This window comes from Apostichopus japonicus, chromosome 9 (assembly GCF_037975245.1).
Source record: "Apostichopus japonicus isolate 1M-3 chromosome 9, ASM3797524v1, whole genome shotgun sequence".
Classification (NCBI taxonomy): Eukaryota; Metazoa; Echinodermata; class Holothuroidea; order Aspidochirotida; family Stichopodidae; genus Apostichopus; species Apostichopus japonicus.
The window spans coordinates 32,205,348-32,227,167 of record NC_092569.1 but is presented as its reverse complement, the minus strand read 5'-3'; the positions used below and the strand labels follow the sequence as shown (position 1 = coordinate 32,227,167).

The 21,820-nt window shown below is 35.6% G+C and overlaps 1 protein-coding gene across 5 annotated transcripts in view; it reads right to left on the bottom strand.

Annotated features, from left to right (window-relative positions):
• Window positions 1–2,054: 2,054 nt before the first annotated feature.
• The window catches only part of LOC139973165 (zonadhesin-like), an 83,300-nt gene continuing 63,534 nt past the window's right edge, over window positions 2,055–21,820 (bottom strand). For all 5 annotated transcript variants that reach the window (XM_071979641.1, XM_071979646.1, XM_071979644.1 and 2 more), the window contains one exon: window positions 2,055–2,692. In XM_071979641.1, the coding sequence (XP_071835742.1) occupies window positions 2,364–2,692 (329 nt within the window). In that variant the 3' untranslated portion in view covers window positions 2,055–2,363. The remainder of the gene's footprint in view (window positions 2,693–21,820) is intronic.

The following is a 21,820-nucleotide window of genomic DNA, read 5'->3' as shown; positions in this document are numbered from 1 at the left end:
GAATGGTAACTTATATTACGTAATAGGGTAGGTGAATAAGTGGGTTACATAACAATAGGCTACCTGATTTTACAGCACGTTGTGATATACTTCTCAGAAGGTTTCCCTCTTTAGCTATAGTCCCCCTTAGCATAGAAAGAGATTTCTCTCAACAAGTTAACTTTGAGTCAGTGATTGATACTTCTAGTGAAAGTTCCGTGAGTCGCACGGCACTGGATTGTCGTCTTTAATGAAAGATCACTGAGAAAGGAGATAAATGTGTTTACCTATCCACGATTATTACTAATTTTTTTATAAACGTGTTATATCATTAATTTATTCAAGGCCGTAGCAATTGGGACTACGGGAACAAGTACCTGTTTGTTGCAATAGTTAGCATTTTATAAAGCACATTAATGTAGTTCAAATAATGGTAATTATAGTATTATTTTGCTTCTACGATCTCTTATCGACAGAAAACTTCTCAAAGGCGAGTGACACTACTCCCCGTAGGCCCCACCCATTAAGCCCCTCCCTGTACGGACGTCAGCACAATTTTGTGTCCCCTAAATTTGAATTGTCTTTCGTAGTAGAGGGTACAGGCTGTATTTGTTATGCAAAGTCATACCGCTACAAGCGTCAATTCAACATCCATCGTAATTATTCCGTAATCCGGTCTGAAATAGTGCAGTAATTAATTTTCTCGAAATTTTCTTTGTCGATGCCTCTCATGCACAAAAAATAAAATGATACTCTTTTCAATTATATAGGTGCAATCCAAAAGCAGTGTTAAATCGTCTAGCTGTACCTTTGTACATTTTATAGATAAATTGGTAAACCAATTGAACTTGTGGGATACCATGGTAATAAGAAGCGGAATGCTTGATAATGTCGAATTTTTGTCATATAAATGTCATACTCATGTGTAGCACATCCAGTAGAAATTTTAAAGTCAAACAAATGAATGAAGCGAATTTGTTAATATTCCTCGTTATTTCTGGGGTGACTATAGTTGGAAAAAATAAAACAGGATATCCCATGTGAGCGGCCTTTTTCAGGAGCGGAACAGAAACTATAACAGTGCTGTTTGGCTGTTTGATGTACACTATTCTCTGAAATATGAATTCTTCTAGACCTACCCTTTGAATACTGTAGCAGATGACACGTTTAAAATTAAAATTACAATGATTTTTTTGTTAGTGTAACAGACCTGTCAGAAGTAAAGAAGAAATGCGAGATTTGATAAGATCATTGTCTATTATACAAATTTAACAAAGGTTGTTAGTTAAAATTAAATGTTTCTCGTCATTTTTTTTTATTACGTCAATATTTAACTATTTATATAAAGTTTTGGCTAAAATAGAGGGCAGTAGAGCTGACGAAAGGAAGCAGAAGAGGAAGCAGGGAAAGCTCAAGAGGCTTTAAAACAGTCTTTTTTCTTACCTCATAATGAAAAGTTATCCCATATTTGGAATATTGTTGCAGAATGTTACAATAAATATCTTGTTATCACTCTATGGGCATTTACTTCACACGGTTACAAACAAAAACAAGGTCATAACGTTCGTTACAGAATATATGTTAGGATTAATCAACGTTTTTCCACATGTTTTTTTTTTTAATTGATTGGTTTGACGTGACTGTATTGTGCAGTCCACACGTTGCATTAGTTAAGTATTTCAAGCATTGTAGTAGATTATTTGTGGTGTCCTAATTCGGTTTCTTTCCACTGTTTGATAAAGGTACTCGAAGACGTACGGTTATAGGATTTTATAATTGGCCGGTATTGGATGACTTATTTAGGGATGTTGTAATATATATATATATTAATATAAATGATACCATATGTTTTGAGAGTAGTTCGACGGCAACCCTGATAATGAATTCATATAAATATATAAGTATATGAAATGTGTCTGTGTGTGTCCTAGAAACCAAGAATCGTTAAGTATGCACTTTCATGCAGTTATTCATTTCCAACCAATTAATAATACTTGCTTGGAGGGGGGGGGGGGGGGTTGGTAGCGGGAGGATTGACTACGAAGGAGGCAACACATTAAGAAAAAACAGACAAGTTTATTGTAATGTTTTATTTTTATTTTTTGATGAGACTCATGCAATATTCAATTTTCAAATTATCAAACAACAGTAAGCTGGTTAATATTTATAATTTGACATCAGTTTCAATTAATATCTTCTCATTCCCTTAGAAAATTGATTATTTGTCGAATCGTCCCGTTTGTTATTTTTGTTGCATGTTCTTCTTCTTTTTTGTCTGTGGCACGTCCAGCTGTCCGACGCTTGAAAATCTGTATGGATATTTTCTTACCTTTCTCAGTAAAAACTGCTCTTTTGGGCAATTTGTTATTTATAATGTGTTATGTCTACACCGGCCGTATTTTCATTTCTGTGTATTGCAGGTTGCATCCATAACTGTTCAAACTATAACTATACCAGAACATGTGCGTTCCTCGAGTAGAGCCGTCGTAGTCTCCGTTGAGATTTGAACTTGTACAAAAACGACAGTAATTGCCATCAGGGTAATAAAAGCAATAGTAATCAAGACGGCAGTAACTACCATAATAATAATAATAGTATTCGTACCACCAGGCTCCACGATGTCCCTTCGCACAGTCGTAACTACTCGATCCATCGTTATCCTGGTCTTTTGTACTGAATTGTTTATTGTTGCTATAATACAAAGCATTATAACCTGCAAGAAACGAGAAAGAGTACATAAACCGGTCATTTTATACTTTGAACGAATCCAACATCGGATGCAAAATAGAGGGCAGTGCCATTTTGTCCTACCAATATGAAAGAAAACGTCAGTTCCGCGATTTTTTTTTTGTGTTTTTGTGTTCAATATTTAGGATACATAAGGTGGTATTTTGTCTTTGCAAGGACGTTTTTATATATTTTTGTTGTTGTTCCGTTTGAAATACAGTGTCACAACAGAAGTCACATGCAGATGGGGAAACTACTTTAACCAAATACTGGATTTGGGTTACTAGAGTATCGATCTTTATTTATATTTATTTATCGGCACTTATTTACAATACAATTCATTCATTTATTTATTTGATTGTTATTTCTAAGTTCACAACTGAGAAGTTTCCTACTCTGTCAAAACTCTAGTTATAAATTTCTTGAGTGTGTCGGTGTTAAATCTTATAATTTGTTGAATAATATTAGGTTTAATTTAATTTGCATAACCACATTTTCATTTCTCCCCTTATTCAACCCATTGCTTATTTTTTTTTCTTGTACCACACATAGGCTAACTTAGGCTCTCTTCGAACTTGGACAAGGAGGGTGGGATAGGGGTGGGGAGGGGGCTGTGTGATGTCGCTTCATTTATCATTCAAGTTAGGAAAACAAGGGTATCATTGAAAGTCTAGTCCTGAGTAATCTAACATGTTATTATTACATACAGAGTAATATTTGCATTTTGCTGACAAAGCCATCTCCCCATAAAAAAAAATCAAATAGACGGCGTAATTCTTTCTGTCAATATTATGTTTGTAATATAATATCTGCCAGGCCAGTGTTCCCTGTGCTACTGTATACAAGACAAGAAGGATGTAATTGCCATTGATTGTTCAATTCTTTACCCTCTGTCTGTAGGTGATCTTTGTATCTTTCAACTTGAGCTCATACGTTGGGCTATACACGTAGATTGAAATTTACACTATACACAATCTCTGTTTTAATGTTCTATGAATGATAATCCCTAGACGACTTTAAATAACGCATGATTATATTAAAATAGCGCATCATCGTTGTCACATATTAGAATCATCGAATATACATACCACTTGAAGTCTCACTATACAGTAACGAGAAGGCACATGTGACATGCTTCCAGGTACTACTAATATATTATTAACCCCTTTGTAAGTTAGTAGTATTGCGACTTTTGTAGACAACAGCGCACGATAAGGCAACAGAAATTTGCGTTAAATTTCAGAATACTCGTTTAGGTTGGGGTGATAGTGATGTTGAGATTTAATTTCTCTGTGTCAGAAATACATATAGCCTGGCTACTATGAGAATATCTACTGTCATAGTTTTATAGATTGTTAGGTGCTTGTTACGTGCCAACATGACAAGGAGACCTGTGTTGCCAATGAAATGCGAAACTTATCGTCTGCTTCTTATGTGTGTACACATTGTATACAGTCCTGAAAACGTGCGTTCCAGCTGTAGTTCAAACGCTTGAAAGAAAAATAGCAATGTTTGGAATTGTAAATTGTTGTGAACATTGAAAAAAATACATCATTTAGCCAGGAATGCGGTAGCTATGAGATCACGACATTAGCCATTGTAAAACACACATTTGATGCGTATTATAAGAATTAAGTGCTACAGGGGAGAACGTCATATGATCCTCCATGGTTGTTTGTCTTCGCGCGTCTCCTTATTGACGTGATCGGTCCAGATATATATATATATATATATATATATATATATATATATATATATATATATATATATATATATATATATATATATATGCATTAATGATAAGATCATCAACTACTCACCTGTATTTCCACTGTGTGATCCAACTGATAGTCGATACTTGTCTAACTCGTTATTAATGCTAAAAGTCGAATAGACAGCGTAATACGATGATGAACCAGAGTCCCTTAGATCAATACGAAGCTGGTACGTTTTCTGGTTGGTGATAGAGTATATATATTTGTTACCTAGCCAGTGGTCATGATTCTTATTACCGAAACCGTTCTTGTAGTCTGACCAACCACGATAAAAGTCAGTGGAGGCACTGGATCGTCGCTGGAAAACCTATGAATTGGAAACAAAAAAGTAATCCAACTATATAATCTACTAATTCTTAAGAGCAAGCAATCCTAAGCCATAAAATACTTAAAAAAGATATGTATTCTGTGAAGGTGAGATAATTCGCAAGAGTATTTTGTTTCTTGATTTTTTTCCCCTAAAATGGTCAATTTCATATCAACGAGTACATCAAAGGGAAAGAAATGTATTATGTGAGAAAGGGAAGAATTTAAATCATTAAACGTTTCAGAAACTCACCGTCCATCCTCCTCCGTTACTTTCCATCTCACAGTAAACCTGCAAGCCGTTTGGCCAACCGTCAGGGTAAATGGTGTTAACACCATCACTGCGTGTACCGGATACATAAAGATCGTAGCAATCTTTTGGGAGCACCCTTGTGCACGTCACTCCGTCCCCTTCGTAAGGTGGATTGCAGTAACATTTACGGACACCACTCCTCTCAGTACAGGTTGCGTACCTACTACACTGGTAATTCTCATCTACAAGACGGCTGTTCCTACAAGTTGATTTACGTGTACATCTTGAATTGATGTAGAAGTGGCCCTCCTAATTTAAGATATTCGGCGAAAAAAAATAATAAATGAATTATGAATTTGCAGTTGTCACAGTGAAATGAACAGGATTTCAACTGTGGGTGGCCAATGATGAATCCCCTAGAATGATCTAGGTATGGGTAGGAACCTTTATGAAAGATATATGAGGTATTTGATGCCAACTCCGAAGGTGGAAGCAACGGGATCCGCCATTTCAAAAAAGTAGCTGCATTTATTGCATTCAACGGCTTATCGCAACTATATTTCAGGCCTACAAATAGTTCTAACCGCAAGAGTATTAAAAAAGTATCCATTCATTTTTTGCAAGGCTTATCAGAGCATGCACAACCGTAGGAGTAGTCTCGTGATTCCCGACTAAACGTTATACATCCCTAAACTGACAGTTTTTACTGTACTGGCGACAAAAAAAAAATTGGTCAATGACCCCTGCCCAACCATGATGCGCAGGCGACTCGGTTATCTGTAAATGTAATACGATTATCGACAAGAACGAGTAGAAAAGGTTTCCTCCTAATTATATGGAAAATGATTAAGAACAAAGCATCATAAAAAAATAACTTGAAAGAACCGTACTGACCCCTAATACACTTCCTTTTTCAGCAACAAAGCACCTGTGGCGGCACGTCACTCCGTCCCCTTCGTAGTTTGCATTGCAGTAACATTTACGGACACCGCTCCTTTCAGTACAGGTTGCGTGACTGCTACACTGGTAACTCTCATCTACAAGACGGTTGTTCCTACAAGTTGATTTTTGTGTACATCGCGAATTGATGTAAAATTGGCCCTCCTGATTTAAGGTATTTAGCGAAAAGTAAAACAACAACTAATAAATGAATTATGAATTTGAGGTTGTCACATTCACATGTACAGAATTCCAACGGTGGGTGTCCAATGCAAAATTCTTCTCGAATAATCTAAGTATGGGTATGAATCTTTATAAAAGTTTTATGAAGTATTCGATGCCAACTCCGAAGTTGGAAGCAAAAGGATCCGCCATTAAAAAAGTATCTGCATTTACTGCATTCAACGGCTTATCGCAACTATATTTCAGGCCTACAAGTAGTTCTAACCGCAAGAGTATTAAAAAAGTATCCATTAATTTTTTGCCAGGCTTATCAGAGCATGCACAACCGTAGGAGTAGTCTCGTGATTCCCGACTAAACGTTATACATCCCTAAACTGACAGTTTTTACTGGACTGGCGACAAAAAAAAAAATTGGTCAATGACCCCTGCCCAACCATGATGCGCAGGCGACTCGGTTATCTGTAAATATAATACGATTATCGACAAGAACGAGTAGAAAAGGTTTCCTCCTAATTATATGGAAAATGATTAAGAACAAAGCATCATAAAAAATAACTTGAAAGAACCGTACTGACCCCTAATACACTTCCTTTTTCAGCAACAAAGCACCTGTGGCGGCACGTCACTCCGTCCCCTTCGTAGTTTGCATTGCAGTAACATTTACGGACACCGCTCCTTTCAGTACAGGTTGCGTGACTGCTACACTGGTAACTCTCATCTACAAGACGGTTGTTCCTACAAGTTGATTTTTGTGTACATCGCGAATTGATGTAAAATTGGCCCTCCTGATTTAAGGTATTTAGCGAAAAGTAAAACAACAACTAATAAATGAATTATGAATTTGAGGTTGTCACATTCACATGTACAGAATTTCAACGGTGGGTGTCCAATGCAAAATTCCTCTCGAATAATCTAAGTATGGGTATGAATCTTTATACAAGTTTTATGAAGTATTTGATGCCAACTCCGAAGTTGGAAGCAAAGGGATCCGCCATTAAAAAAGTATCTGCATTTATTGCATTCAACGGCTTATCGCAACTATATTTCAGGCCTACAAATATTTCTAACCGCAAGAGTATTAAAAAAGTATCCATTCATTTTTTGCCAGGCTTATCAGAGTATGCACAACCGTATGAGTGGTCTCGTGATTCCCGACTAAACGTTATACATCACTTAACTGACAGTTTTTACTGGACTGGCGACAAAAAAAATGGTCAATGACCCCTGCCCAACCATGATGCGCAGGCGACTCGGTTATCAGTAAATATAATACGATTATCGACAGGAACGAGTAGAAAAGGTTTCCTCCTAATTATATGGAAAATGATTAAGAACAAAGCATCATAAAAAATAACTTGAAAGAACCGTACTGACCCCTAATACACTTCCTTTTTCAGCAACAAAGCACCTGTGGCGGCACGTCACTCCGTCCCCTTCGTAGTTTGCATTGCAGTAACATTTACGGACCCCGCTCCTTTCAGTACAGGTTGCGTGACTGCTACACTGGTAACTCTCTTCTACAAGACGGTTGTTCCTACAAGTTGATTTTTGTGTACATCGCGAATTGATGTAAAATTGGCCCTCCTGATTTAAGGTATTTAGCGAAAAGTAAAACAACAACTAATAAATGAATTATGAATTTGAGGTTGTCACATTCACATGTACAGAATTCCAACGGTGGGTGTCCAATGCAAAACTCCTCTCGAATAATCTAAGTATGGGTAAGAATCTTTATAAAAGTTTTATGAAGTTTTGATGCCAACTCCGAAGTTGGAAGCAAAGGGATCCGCCATTAAAAAAGTGTCTGCATTTATTGCATTCAACGGCTTATCGCAACTATATTTCAGGCCTACAAATAGTTCTAACCGCAAGAGTATTAAAAAAGTATCCATTCATTTTTTGCCAGGCTTATCAGAGTATGCACAACCGTAGGAGTAGTCTCGTGATTCCCGACTAAACGTTATACATCACTTAACTGACAGTTTTTACTGGACTGGCGACAAAACAAATTGGTCAATGACCCCTGCCTAACCATGATGCGCAGGCGACTCGGTTATCTGTAAATGTAATACGATTATCGACAGGAACGAGTAGAAAAGGTTTCCTCCTAATTATATGGACAATGATTAAGAACAAAGCATCATAAAAAATAACTTGAAAGAACCGTACTGACCCCTAATACACTTCCTTTTTCAGCAACAAAGCACCTGTGGCGGCACGTCACTCCGTCCCCTTCGTAGTTTGCATTGCAGTAACATTTACGGACACCGCTCCTTTCAGTACAGGTTGCGCGACTGCTACACTGGTAACTCTCATCTACAAGACGGCTGTTCCTACAAGTTGATTTTTGTGTACATCGCGAATTGATGTAAAATTGGCCCTCCTGATTTAAGGTATTTAGCGAAAAGTAAAACAACAACTAATAAATGAATTATGAATTTGAGGTTATCACATTCACATGAACAGAATTCCAACGGTGGGTGGCCAATGCAAATTTCCTCTCGGATAATCTAAGTATTGGTATGAATCTTTATAATAGTTTTATGATGTATTTGAAGCCAACTCCGAAGTTGGAAGCAAAAAGATCCGCCATTTCAAAAAAGTAGCTGCATTTATTGCATTCAACGGCTTATCGCAACTATATTTGAGGCCTACAAATAGTTCTAACCGCAAGAGTATTGAAAAAGTATCCATTCATTTTTTGCCAGGCTTATCAGAGCATGCACACCCGTAGGAGTGGTCTCGTGATTCCCGACTAAACCTTATACATCCCTAAACTGACAGTTTTTACTGGACTGGCGACAAAAAAAATTGGTCAATGGCACCTGCCCAACCATGATACGAAGGCGACTCGGTTATCTGTAAATGTAATACGATTATCGACAAGAACGAGTAGGAAAGGTTTCCTCCTAATTATATGGACAATGATTAAGAACAAAGCATAATAAAAGTAACTTGAAAGAACCGTACTGACCCCTAATACACTTCCTTTGTCAGCAACAAAGCACCTGTGGCGGCACGTCACTCCGTCCCCTTCGTAGTTTGCATTGCAGTAACATTTACGGACACCGCTCCTTTCAGTACAGGTTGCGTGACTGCTACACTGGTAACTCTCATCTACAAGACGGTTGTTCCTACAAGTTGATTTTTGTGTACATCGCGAATTGATGTAAAAGTGGCCCTCCTGATTTAAGGTATTTAGCGAAAAGTAAAACAACAACTAATAAATGAATTATGAATTTGAGGTTATCACATTCACATGTACAGAATTCCAACGGTGGGTGGCCAATGCAAATTTCCTCTCGGATAATCTAAGTATCGGTATGAATCTTTATAATAGTTTTATGATGTGTTTGAAGCCAACTCCGAAGTTGGAAGCAAAAAGATCCGCCATTTCAAAAAAGTAGCTGCATTTATTGCATTCAACGGCTTATCGCAGCTATATTTCAGGCCTACAAATATTTCTAACCGCAAGAGTATTAAAAAAGTATCCATTCATGTTTTGCCAGGCTTATCAGAGTATGCACAACCGTAGGAGTGGTCTCGTGATTCCCGACTAAACGTTATACATCACTTAACTGACAGTTTTTACTGGACTGGCGACAAAAAAATGGGTCAATGACCCCTGCCCAACCATGATGCGCAGGCGACTCGGTTATCAGTAAATATAATACGATTATCGACAAGAACGAGTAGAAAAGGTTTCCTCCTAATTATATGGACAATGATTAAGAACAAAGCATAATAAAAAATAACTTGAAAGAACCGTACTGACCCCTAATACACTTCCTTTTTCAGCAACAAAGCACCTGTGGCGGCACGTCACTCCGTCTCCTTCGTAGTTTGCATTGCAGTAACATTTACGGACACCGCTCCTTACAGTACAGGTTGCGTGACTGCCACACTGGTAACTCTCATCTACAAGACGGTTGTTCCTACAAGTTGATTTTTGTGTACATCGCGAATTGATGTAAAAGTGGCCCTCCTGATTTAAGGTATTTAGCGAAAAGTAAAACAACAACTAATAAATGAATTATGAATTTGAGGTTGTCACATTCACATGTACAGAATTCCAACGGTGGGTGGCCAATGCAAAATTCTTCTCGAATAATCTAAGTATGGGTATGAATCTTTATAAAAGTTTTATGAAGTATTTGATGCCAACTCCGAAGTTGGAAGCAAGGGATTCGCCATTAAAAAAAGTAGCTGCATTTATTGCATTCAACGGCTTATCGCAACTATATTTCAGGCCTACAAATAGTTCTTACCGCAAGAGTATGAATAAAGAATCCATTCATTTTTTGCCAGGCTTATCAGAGAGCATGCACAACCGTAGGAGTGGTCTCGTGATTCCCGACTAAACATTATACATCCCTAAACTGACAGTTTTTACTGGAATGGCGACAAAAAAATGGGTCAATGGCCCCTGCCCAACCATAATGCGCAGGTGACTCGGTTTTCTGTAAATGTAATACGATCATCGACAGGAACGAGTAGAAAAGGTTTCCTCCTAATTATATGGACAATGATTAAGAACAAAGCATAATAAAAAATAACTTGAAAGAACCGTACTGACCCCTAATACACTTCCTTTTTCAGAAACAAAGCACCTGTGGCGGCACGTCACTCCGTCCCCTTCGTAGTTTGCATTGCAGTAACATTTACGGACACCGCTCCTTTCAGTACAGGTTGCGTGACTGCCACACTGGTAACTCTCATCTACAAGACGGTTGTTCCTACAAGTTGATTTTTGTGTACATCGCGAATTGATGTAAAATTGGCCCTCCTGATATAAGGTATTTAGCGAAAAGTAAAACAACAACTAATAAATGAATTATGAATTTGAGGTTGTCAATTCCAACGGTAGGTGTCCAATGCAAATTTCCTCACGAATAATCTAAGTATTGGTATGAATCTTTATAAGAGTTTTACGAAGTATTTGATGCCAACTCCGAAGTTGGAAGCAATGGGATCCGCCATTAAAAACACTAGCTGCATTTATTGCATTCAACGGCTTATCGCAACTATATTTTAGGCCTACAAATAGTTCTAACCGCAAGAGTATTAAAAAAGTTTCCATTCATTTTTTGCCAGGCTTATCAGAGAGCATGCAAAACCGTAGGAGTGGTCTCGTGATTCCCGACTAACGTTATACATCCCTTAACTGACAGTTTTTACTGGACTGGCGACAAAAGAAATTGGTCAATGGCCCCTGCCCAACCATGATGCGCCGGCGACTCGGTTATCTGTAAATGTAATACGATTATCGACAAGAACGAGTAGAAAAGGTTTCCTCCTAATTATATGGACAATGATTAAGAACAAAGCATAATAAAAAATAACTTGAAAGAACCGTACTGACCCCTAATACACTTCCTTTTTCAGCAACAAAGCACTTGTGGCGGCACGTCACTCCGTCACCTTGGTAGTTTGGATTGCAGTAACATTTACGGACACCGTTCCTCTCAGCACAGGTTGCGTGATCACTGCACTGGTAGCTCCCCTTTATAATCTGATTGTTTCGGCAAGTTGATCGTTTTGTACATCTTGCATTGACGTAAAATTCGCCTTCCTAATTCCACGAAGAATAAAATTAATTATAATTTTGCGGTTGTCACAGTGAAATGTACAGGATTTCAACGGTGGGTTGCAAATGAAAAATTGCCCTGAATGATCTAGGTAAGGGTATGGATCTGTATGAAATTTTTATGAGGTCTTTGAATCCAATTCCGATGTAGGAGTCCTCGGGCTTCGCCATGAAAAGGTATTACAACGGCACATTGCGACTTTACATCGGGCCTATACTAGGTTCTCACCGCAAAACTATCGTTAGTAGTTTTCATGCATCATAGTGTAAGGTTTATAAGGGCATACACATCCGTAGGAGTAGCCTTGTGCTTCCTGACTAAATGTAAGTTAATTTTTTGCTTCTTATTATCGAAAAAAATCATTAAATGCAAAGCACTTAAAATTCCCTGAAAGAAACGTACTGACCCCTAACACACTTCTTTTGTCAGCAAGGAAGCAGTTGCATTGGTTGAGAGGGATGCATTGTTCTTGCTGTCTCAGATATTCACTGACGCAAACACATTGCTCTGATTCTGTGCGAGAGGTAGCCGAGATGCAAGTATCAGGGTCGTCACAAGTCCTCTCGCAGGTCTCATTGCTAAATATCTCATTAGCTGGACACCATTCAGGGATTGTTTCTAGAAAACAGGAAAGAAAACAATGTAAATAATAGTAACCTGATAAAGTCACGATAAATATGTCATGTGGCATAGAATAGTTTGTTGTCATTACTTAAATACGTAGTTGTCAGAAGGTTAGAGGAAAGGAACATAAATTCAGAAGCTGCTCGATAAAATATAGAACATTTTAAATATGTAGTGGCCGTTCCTTAGTCACATTAATGCTAATATTTATTCAATATAACGTTATAAAACTCCATCATTTGTTGTGCAATTAGTCTGAAACAAGGTAGTCATTGCTTAATTCTGTTTCAGATTAAGTATAAGCATACTGATTTCTGACAACAATGATAATTGCTGACAACATCAATTTCTTTCCGTTGGTTGTTCTGATCAAACTGGGAAACATACCTGGTTAAAGTGCATACGTTCTGTTGTACAGACATTAGGTACGGTCCTTGTTGAAATTCACGGTCGGTGTTGAGTATGAAGCAGTCTTGTAGTGCGCGCGTAATCACACTTTAGCTAATAGGGGCATTTTGAAATTATAGTATGGATACTAATGTAAGATTAACTATTGAACTCGTACTAAAAGCTTGTACTCGCACACATATTCATATCATGTTGTAATTGCTACGATATGTATTGTAGCGCCGTTGTACTTGCTTGTGTACTATATGTATACTCATATAATATATATATTGTAGCAGTTTCTTCAAAACATATTTGACATGTCAAGTTTACTTCCAAAAGATTCCTTCGTTTCAGAATAAACCTTTCATTTTCTGCACTTTTACGCTTGAAATTTAATAAATGATCACGATTTGTTTGATTATTTTGGCTTTATATTTAATAATAATGTAAAAGACACTTACCATTTGATCTTGCGAATGTACCTAAACTAGATATATAATAATTCCCCCATTCATCTGAGATACGAAACTCGTCGTATGTTACATAGTAAGTTTCTCCAGCAACGTTCTCAAAGTCCATTCGCAGTTGGTACCGCTTTTGATTTGTTAAGACGGCAATTTTCTCATTTCCGATCCAAAACTCACTCCCTAGAAAGCCAAAGCCATTTCTGAAGTCTTTCCAACTTCTATTAAAATTTACAGAATCCGATCTTCGTCGCTGTAATACCTTCAACGAATATCAAAGAAGTTAAGCGTTAACTAGGACGTGATTGAATAGTCATTATTCGTTCCCTACTGCAATGCGATTTGTTGCTAACAACTATTACACAGAAATAAAAACTTATATTTCTAACTTCAGTTTGTAGTTTGGGCTAGAGGTTTACATTTTCCTTTGAAAAGAACTACACTGTACCTAGGTACAGTCTAGTTATTAAATTTCACAAAATTGAAAATAATTTCGTTTCGATAAAAATATCAAATACTATGAAATAACGATTTTGTATCACATCGCTATATATTCTTCAATGCAAAATTGAGCAAATTTGTACAAAACTAGTGAAAGTTGAAAAGGAGACATTAAGTAATCAGCCATACCGTCCATCCACCAGTATCAAGATCATTATTACAGTAGGCCTCAAACGGTTCCGGATAGACATCTGGTTTAATAAGATACACTCCAGATGTATTGTGGGTAGAGGAACATGCATTCGATACTTCTTTGCAATCTCTCGGATACACAGGTTGTTGAAAAACAAAGTATAAAGAACCTGTACGGAAAGTAAAACAAAGTTATCATTTTATTGCGACTGATAAATTATTTCAGCTAACGAAAATATCGCCTAAGATGCCTTATCTCCATTGCCTCTCTCCACCCAGGGGTCAAATGGGTACATGTGAGGTAACTCGTTATTGGGCACAGTATACAACTGCAGCCGTCTGGGGGTATTGTCTCTGGGACAGGTTATCATTGACCAGGGGTAATATAACGTCTGTAAAGCGCTTTGAAACATATCGCTGTTAAAAAGCGCTATATGAATCAAATATTATTGTTATTATTTTGATTATAAGATTCTTAGCCAATTGTAAGAGAACTGGTTTCATTACTAGGAGAGTTAAGGCACTACATCAGTTTAAAATACCAACTATTACTCAACTACAATATAGTCGAAGATATCGCGACTAAAATTAAATAAGGTAATCGTTATTGAATAATTCTCAGATGTAACTATTTTGAAGCATTATCTTTGATAAGTTTCCAGCCTACATAGGAAATTCAAAGACCAAGAAACTTGAATTTCTCTTTTCACCATGCTTCCGTAGTAATCAATCATATCCAAGTGAGATCAAAAGACTCACGAAAACAGGCAAATCCCATTTGTTTAAAGTACCTGAGAAAATACCGATGTAGCACGAAGGATATGAAAAGATTGAAAGGAAACTACTCAGAGGAAATCAACCTCGAAATAGATATTCGGAAATGGTGACACGATTGAAAAAAAGAAACGTGTAGAGCAACATTAAAATGCTAACATTTCCAGTCATTCAAGTTGTCCAACTGAGGTGTTAACGTTTATAATACATAAGTGATATCAGTTTTCTTCTTATTATAAGATAAATCATATAATATAAATAATATACGTACCTGAAGATCTTCCCTCGGCACTGAAGATTATCTGTGTAATAAAAGACATTTACTGCATACGTTACAAGACATACAGAGTATTGCAATCAACAATAAGCAGGATTTTATTGAACATAATAAAACCAGTTTGAGGGAAAGATAGAACTTTTCGCAAACTGTTCCAAAATATGTTAGTTACGAGTAAAGTCGATTTAAACTTTGATAAATTCTCTGTATCACCACTTTTAAAGATATTTTTTGTGTGTCTATGTTCCATATCTGATTCACAGGTCAATGATCACTTACAAGGTACAACTTTCTTCCAGGAAACATTAGATTACTGGTATTTTTTTCCGGTTTTACAGCTTCTTTGGCACATGGTACGTTAGTACAAGTAAAGGACAAAGGCAATAGCTGACTGCTTCCTTAAACAGCTTTGTTGCTTAATGCAGACAGATGTTCTTTGTTCAAGTTATATTTTGACATTCAAACATTTCAGACATATGTTGTAACGTATTTGTGTTTAACAGTCCTTAATAACACGTAGGATATCATTTACATCGTCCCAGCTATACTTTTTGGACTAAGATTACCGTGTCTTGATATTTACCGTGCACAATGAAACTCTGGATTTTGAAAGGTATCATGTTACTTGTAAGGTAAGTTCATAACCATAGATTTGTATATCTTACTTACTAAACAATTGTAGCAGCGCTGTAGCAGAAGCTCAGCTTAGCTTCTTTTTGAAATCATTGTGTCTAGTGTTGTGCCGTTATCCACCAATATCGGATCTGACCGATATCCGATATTTCAATCCCAATATCGGAGCCATACCGATACTGATATTTTTAAACAGCCAGAATGGATGTCAAATCGCACTTTAAGTCATACTTTAATACATGAAGTCTCAGAATTATGATCGGCTACCGTAAAATATGATATTGCACAACTCACTAACAGTAACCACTTGATAACTCCCTTGTGCTTATTATATAATACTAGCCCTAATCTCTTTATAACTGAATGATCATAGTCCCTAACAAGATGATATGAACAAAACTGTGTGCTAGCATTTTGTTCTTGGAAAAACACAAGTCCACTCTTCCTGTTACTTCTGTTGAACGATTCGTTACTCTGTTTGACCCACTTCGTAAGTCTTATTAAAAACGGTCGTCACATAGAGCCATGAATTTTTTTAGCAAAAAAATATTAAATGATGACATCGAGTTATCAATAAAACTAACTTCATATAGAGAAGACATGAGCGTATACTAGCTAAGAACTTTCACTACTCTTAGTGATTAACAGAACCAAAACCACAATAGTTTCTTTATTTTTTTTTAACTTCCGTAAAAATTATATTCTACCATTTGCCGTCTATACTGACAACTAAGCCTAGCCAAAATTAGCAAGTGCCTCGTCTTTGCATTATTCGTTAACCAACCGAAAACAAATTGTGATACACAAACTTGATTCTCAAAATACAATCTTTTCAACAGTTATGTTCTAACAAAAATGCATCCATAATACTCCTTGCAGTTTCTTAAAAGATACACAGTTTTTTGGAATGATTCAGTGGGGGTGTCCACGTGTTACAACTTTTATTCTCATTTGAGGACTCAGAAGCACTGTGAAAGTTAGTGTGATAAGCCACTACTGTAGTTATATACATATAGTCACATAGACTGGTGAACTGGTTTACTTTAAAGCGCTACAAAGACTGTTATATACTTAACGTTAAAAGGTCTGACTGGTCTGCTTACAGATTGTTTTATCATTAGATCGGTAAATGTATTCAGTGCTTGCGTCATGCTTATTTGACCGCCTAGAACAGAGTAGGAGATGTGCCGTTGTTGTTGGAAAAACAAGGAAATGTTCAATATCGGTTTGCCGAAGATATTGCAAATATCGGCCGATACCGATATCACAAACGATGATCGGCGCAACACTTGTTTTGAATGGCACTGGATCAGTCTATCCATTTGTTGGTTTGAAAGATTTAAGTCAAAGGTGCGATAACGATGCCAATTCCTTTCCTCCCATCTCCTCTTTTCTTGCCTTACGCTCCTTATTATAGCAGACATAGTTCGTTATAATGTTAGAAGTTAAATTTCTTCAATGTGGAAACACTGTCACAAACTTATTATATACAATGGATCGTTGATCTTATTGCTACGAATAACATATGCTCCATTGTAAAGACAAAGACAAAGAACCAAAGCATTGCACTTCGTAATTTATGTTCATACAATGATGGAACGGAAATGTAAAACAAATTCCTCAGAAATGTTATGGATATCACGTTTGAACCGTGCTGACCCAAAATTGCTCACGAAAATTGTACACATGCCATAATAGAACGACCTTAAACTTCTTACAATCGACGTACCACAGAAAAACGATAAAGAGCAGAAATCGGAACTTGCTCCAACAATATAGGTAATTCTCACACGTATTAAACACCCAAACGGTTAAAAAGGTCAATTGGAAACCTGTAGTCTTTTCACAGAGAATAACATTGAGCTAGGTTGGACTTGATCAAGTCTCCTACGGGTGGAATTATGTGATGTTTTTCATCTCCATCAAAATTGTGAATATGCTTGAAAACAATGTTTGCACATGGGTCATCGAATCAGTAGCTTTAAAACGTCGAACATGTCAAGCGTTAATTTTTGGCACGAGTTTGTATCCTTCTAGTAGAATGTGGCCCTTGGGTACAGACAAATGGTGTCTCACTTACCTAGAGTCATGAAAAATTTAGAATCAACATTTTATACTTTGCTGTTGCCAACAGAGTAAAGTACACAGTATTATACTATCTACACAAAGATATTAGAGAGGTCAAGGGGATTTGTTTGGGATATAGCCAAATTTTTTTCTTGTCGTCGATAATGTTTTTCAGGAAGCACAGACGGTGTGCGACGTTATTGTTGTATCTGTATAAAACATTGTGTTTATTGTCTTCGTTACTGAGTATCACATGCCGTTTGTTCCCTTGAATATAATGCTCGTTCGAAAGATAGCCACAACAAATGATATGGAAAAATTTAGTTAGATATCCTTCAACATATAAAGCGAATTACTACCATGCAGTCGTGATGAATGTTATGTTAATACTTTCTAGGTTTTGCAACGTGTAAGAAAAGAGACCTTTAAATACATTGTTATGTATGTTATGTTGTTGAATTTGTAAAAGTCTATAATCGATTTTTTTTAAAGTACAGGGAGAGTTTCTTTGTATACTGAATTATATTACATGTTACTGTAAACTATATAAGAAATGTTAAGTTTTATTCTACACCAAATAGCAACATCTGGAATGGAGGGTTTGAGTCGGGTGGGAGGGAGTGATTGATGGCCGCGAGAATTGTTGTATTCAAGTTGAGACTATTAAACGTTACAAGGAAGTTTACATGTTCAACAACCTAATGGAACACCTTGTGTGAAAATCAAAGTAAACATGGTATTTGTGATAAGAGAATTAACAGATAATTAAAAGGATCATGAATGTCTTTCTTTCTCGTAATAGTTTATTTCCAGGTTATGCGTTAACACCAAATGAATTATATAGCACAGTTGTAGTTAATATATGCATATATAGAATATTTAATTCTTTACACGGTGAACTAGCCTTTCATATTCCAATATTTGACAGAAAACATCACTTTGAATGGTCATTAGAATGTTGGTGAACTGAATTGTTTCAAAATAAATGAAATGCATTTTTTTTCTTCTAATTATGTTGTATTACTTGTTCCCTGCTTTGTTTTACTGTTATAGATTATGTCTAAGTAAATAAAGAAAGGAAAAGAAACAAGATATTGAAAACTATTAATATTTAAGAGATCATCAACCAGAATAATATTCAGTTTAGTTTTAAATTTTTAGAAACGTTCTTTGCATCTGCACTGAGTTAGTCCGCTAGTAATATGGCTTTTAATGCTTTTTGTATGATCGTGTGAGATTTTAGATTTGCTTGTCCCACTATATCCAGAATACGGCTTATATTTGAAGCTATTATGTAATATAACTGATTTAATGGAAGAAAAGGGACAATTCGTCTATTCCATTAGAAAGAGTCTTCCAACCCACTTAATATTCCAGTTCAATAAATTAATGATGCTCTTACAATACTATAGTTGTAATTATTATCATTCGATCGCAAATGCTTTCTAGACGTAAACGTCGTTGCCCATTATAAAGCGACACGTAAATTAGAAATATGCAGTTAAACAAGTCGCACACATTCGATACTTTATATGTGTTTTATTTTAACTCACAAGAATCAAAACAGAAGTTAAAACAGTGCAATGTTCATAAAAGTAACTTAAACGAAAAGTTATTTTATCGTTTCTGAAATTATTTATTGAATGCCATATGAGAATATTTAGGGATGTGCACATTTTCTGTTACTTTTTATTTAGCTAACAATGTATACAAATATCTCAATTAAGTTTCCCATTCACAATCAAAATAGTATTTCTTCCTTTAAATTTACCTCTTATCTTGGCATTGTAAAACGACATGTCTGAGTCGGTATCAAGGAGTTACTTTTGGTCAAGTTATATAACTTCTCGAAATAATCATTGAGGAAATCAATCTTATTTAACTATCACTTTAAAAGGCTTGTGACTGAGTGACATTCAAACTGTATCATTTTAAATCAAATAACTGAACGTTTTACATTTGGTATGCTCCAATATCCATCATATTTAAAATAACGGAGTATTGGGATTAAATTTCCTGGGAATATCTAACAATATATAGCCTAACTGAAGGAAATGAGAAACACGAAAAGAAAGGAAAATTGGAAGCTAGCCATCCGAATCGCCGGAGACATTTTCATGGTCGCGTATCATACCATTCTTTCGTATAAGCAATTAAAATAAGAACATACTTTGATCTTTGATAATTCGTTCTGAAATAAATCCGTGTAACATAAGTTTGCTATTTTCAGCATTAATTTAGTTTCCATAAATTAGTTTTAAATTAGTTTGACGTATACACCAGTTTGATTTGTTGTTATTCAACTTTGTTTCCTTGAATATGTACATGTACAAAAATAGTGATATCATATTTTCAAAATTTATTCAAAGTACCTTTATTTTTGTTGCAGACTGTTTTTTCAAACTTTGGCAACGTATAACGATATCTTTTAAAGAGATCTCTATGAGCATGTGAAGGGATTAAATATTGAGGTGCTCTTTAGAATTTGAAATCTAAAACTTTCGCGTTGGATGATAGTTTACAACACTTTAATCAAACGTAAAACTGAGCATTTCTTCAAATTTGATTAAACCTGAACCACCCTTTGAAGTAATAGATATCTAATTTAAAGGATGTACCTTGTCACTATAGTTTTGTTCACTGTATTAACCCAACTGTTCACTATTTGAAATGGAAGAATCTTTGTGATTGGATTATCATATAGAAATGTTTTGTTTTTTATTAGTTAACGCAGATGTTGCTTTAATGTATTCATAAGGATAACTTGAACAAAGTCGAGAAATAAAATGTCTGTTCGGAAATCATATCAAAATAACAGAGCTGAACAAGGAAGTTGCTTTCGTCCAAATATTCGTTTGTAATTTATATCGCAAAATAAAAGCAAGGCATTATAACAAATGAATAAACTGAAAACATTTAACGATACAAAAAGTACCGAATATTGCTCTGTATAGAGAGGGAATCTCATGATTGGATTTTTAACAAGAAGAACATTATAACTCATGGATCTAAAAAAAAAAAAATTATAGTTTAGATTTTAGTTATCGCTGAAATAAATGAATTTCTTTTTTTAGTTATCGTACTCGTAGCCAAAATTTTGGAGTATACATTTATGAATTAGAATGATCTACATGTTAATTTAAGCTCACTAATTCATAATATGAATTGAGTGCTGTAACATATTGGTTTGTATCTGTGAAAGGTGGAATTGGCTATTGGAGGGAAACCTTGTGAACTGACGTGCTGTAAAAGATATGTGGGGAGCGATATACTCATAAATTTAATGAGAGATAACTTTTTCCTGGCCATATCACGAAACTTAGTTGACTTTTAAAAATTGGTGTGTAACGGAAACACGTTTGAAATGTATGAATTAGCTTTTCTTCTAAGTATTTTACATGTGAGCAAATTTTTAAGAATACTGTATGTAAGCAAAGAAGAACAGATTAGAGCCAATCTTTTGTTTTTATTCCAATTTATGTGGTTAAATTAAAGACGTTTTGTTAAACAATGCTGTCCTTAAACGAAGTTAAAAATTCTGAGTATTTTAAATTGAAGGCCTTCTGACAGAAATTTATCAGGAATTTTGTCGATATTTTCCTATTTCTTTGAAGACGCTAACACTCATTTTGACACATAATTTAATATTAACAGAGTTAGCTCAACAACACATTGACGCAACTTATGTTATTTTTTAAACCGAAGATATTCAATGAAGTAAAATATAAAATATATTAAATAATAGGAAGACGCAGATGTTGCTTTAATGTATCAATAACGATACCTTGAACTAAGACGAGAAATAACATGTCTGTTCGGAAATCATATCAATATAACAGAGCTGTCAAAGGAAGTTGCCTTTATGAAGATGAAAAAGTCAAATTATTCGTATGCAATTTATATCGCAAAATAAAAGCAAGGCATTATAACAAATGAATAAACTGAAAACATTTAACGATACAAAAAGTACCGAATATTGCTCTGTATAGAGAGGGAATCTCATGATTGGATTTTTAACAAGAAGAACATTATAACTCATGGATCTAAAAAAAAAAAAATTATAGTTTAGATTTTAGTTATCGCTGAAATAAATGAATTTCTTTTTTTAGTTATCGTACTCGTAGCCAAAATTTTGGAGTATACATTTATGAATTAGAATGATCTACATGTTAATTTAAGCTCACTAATTCATAATATGAATTGAGTGC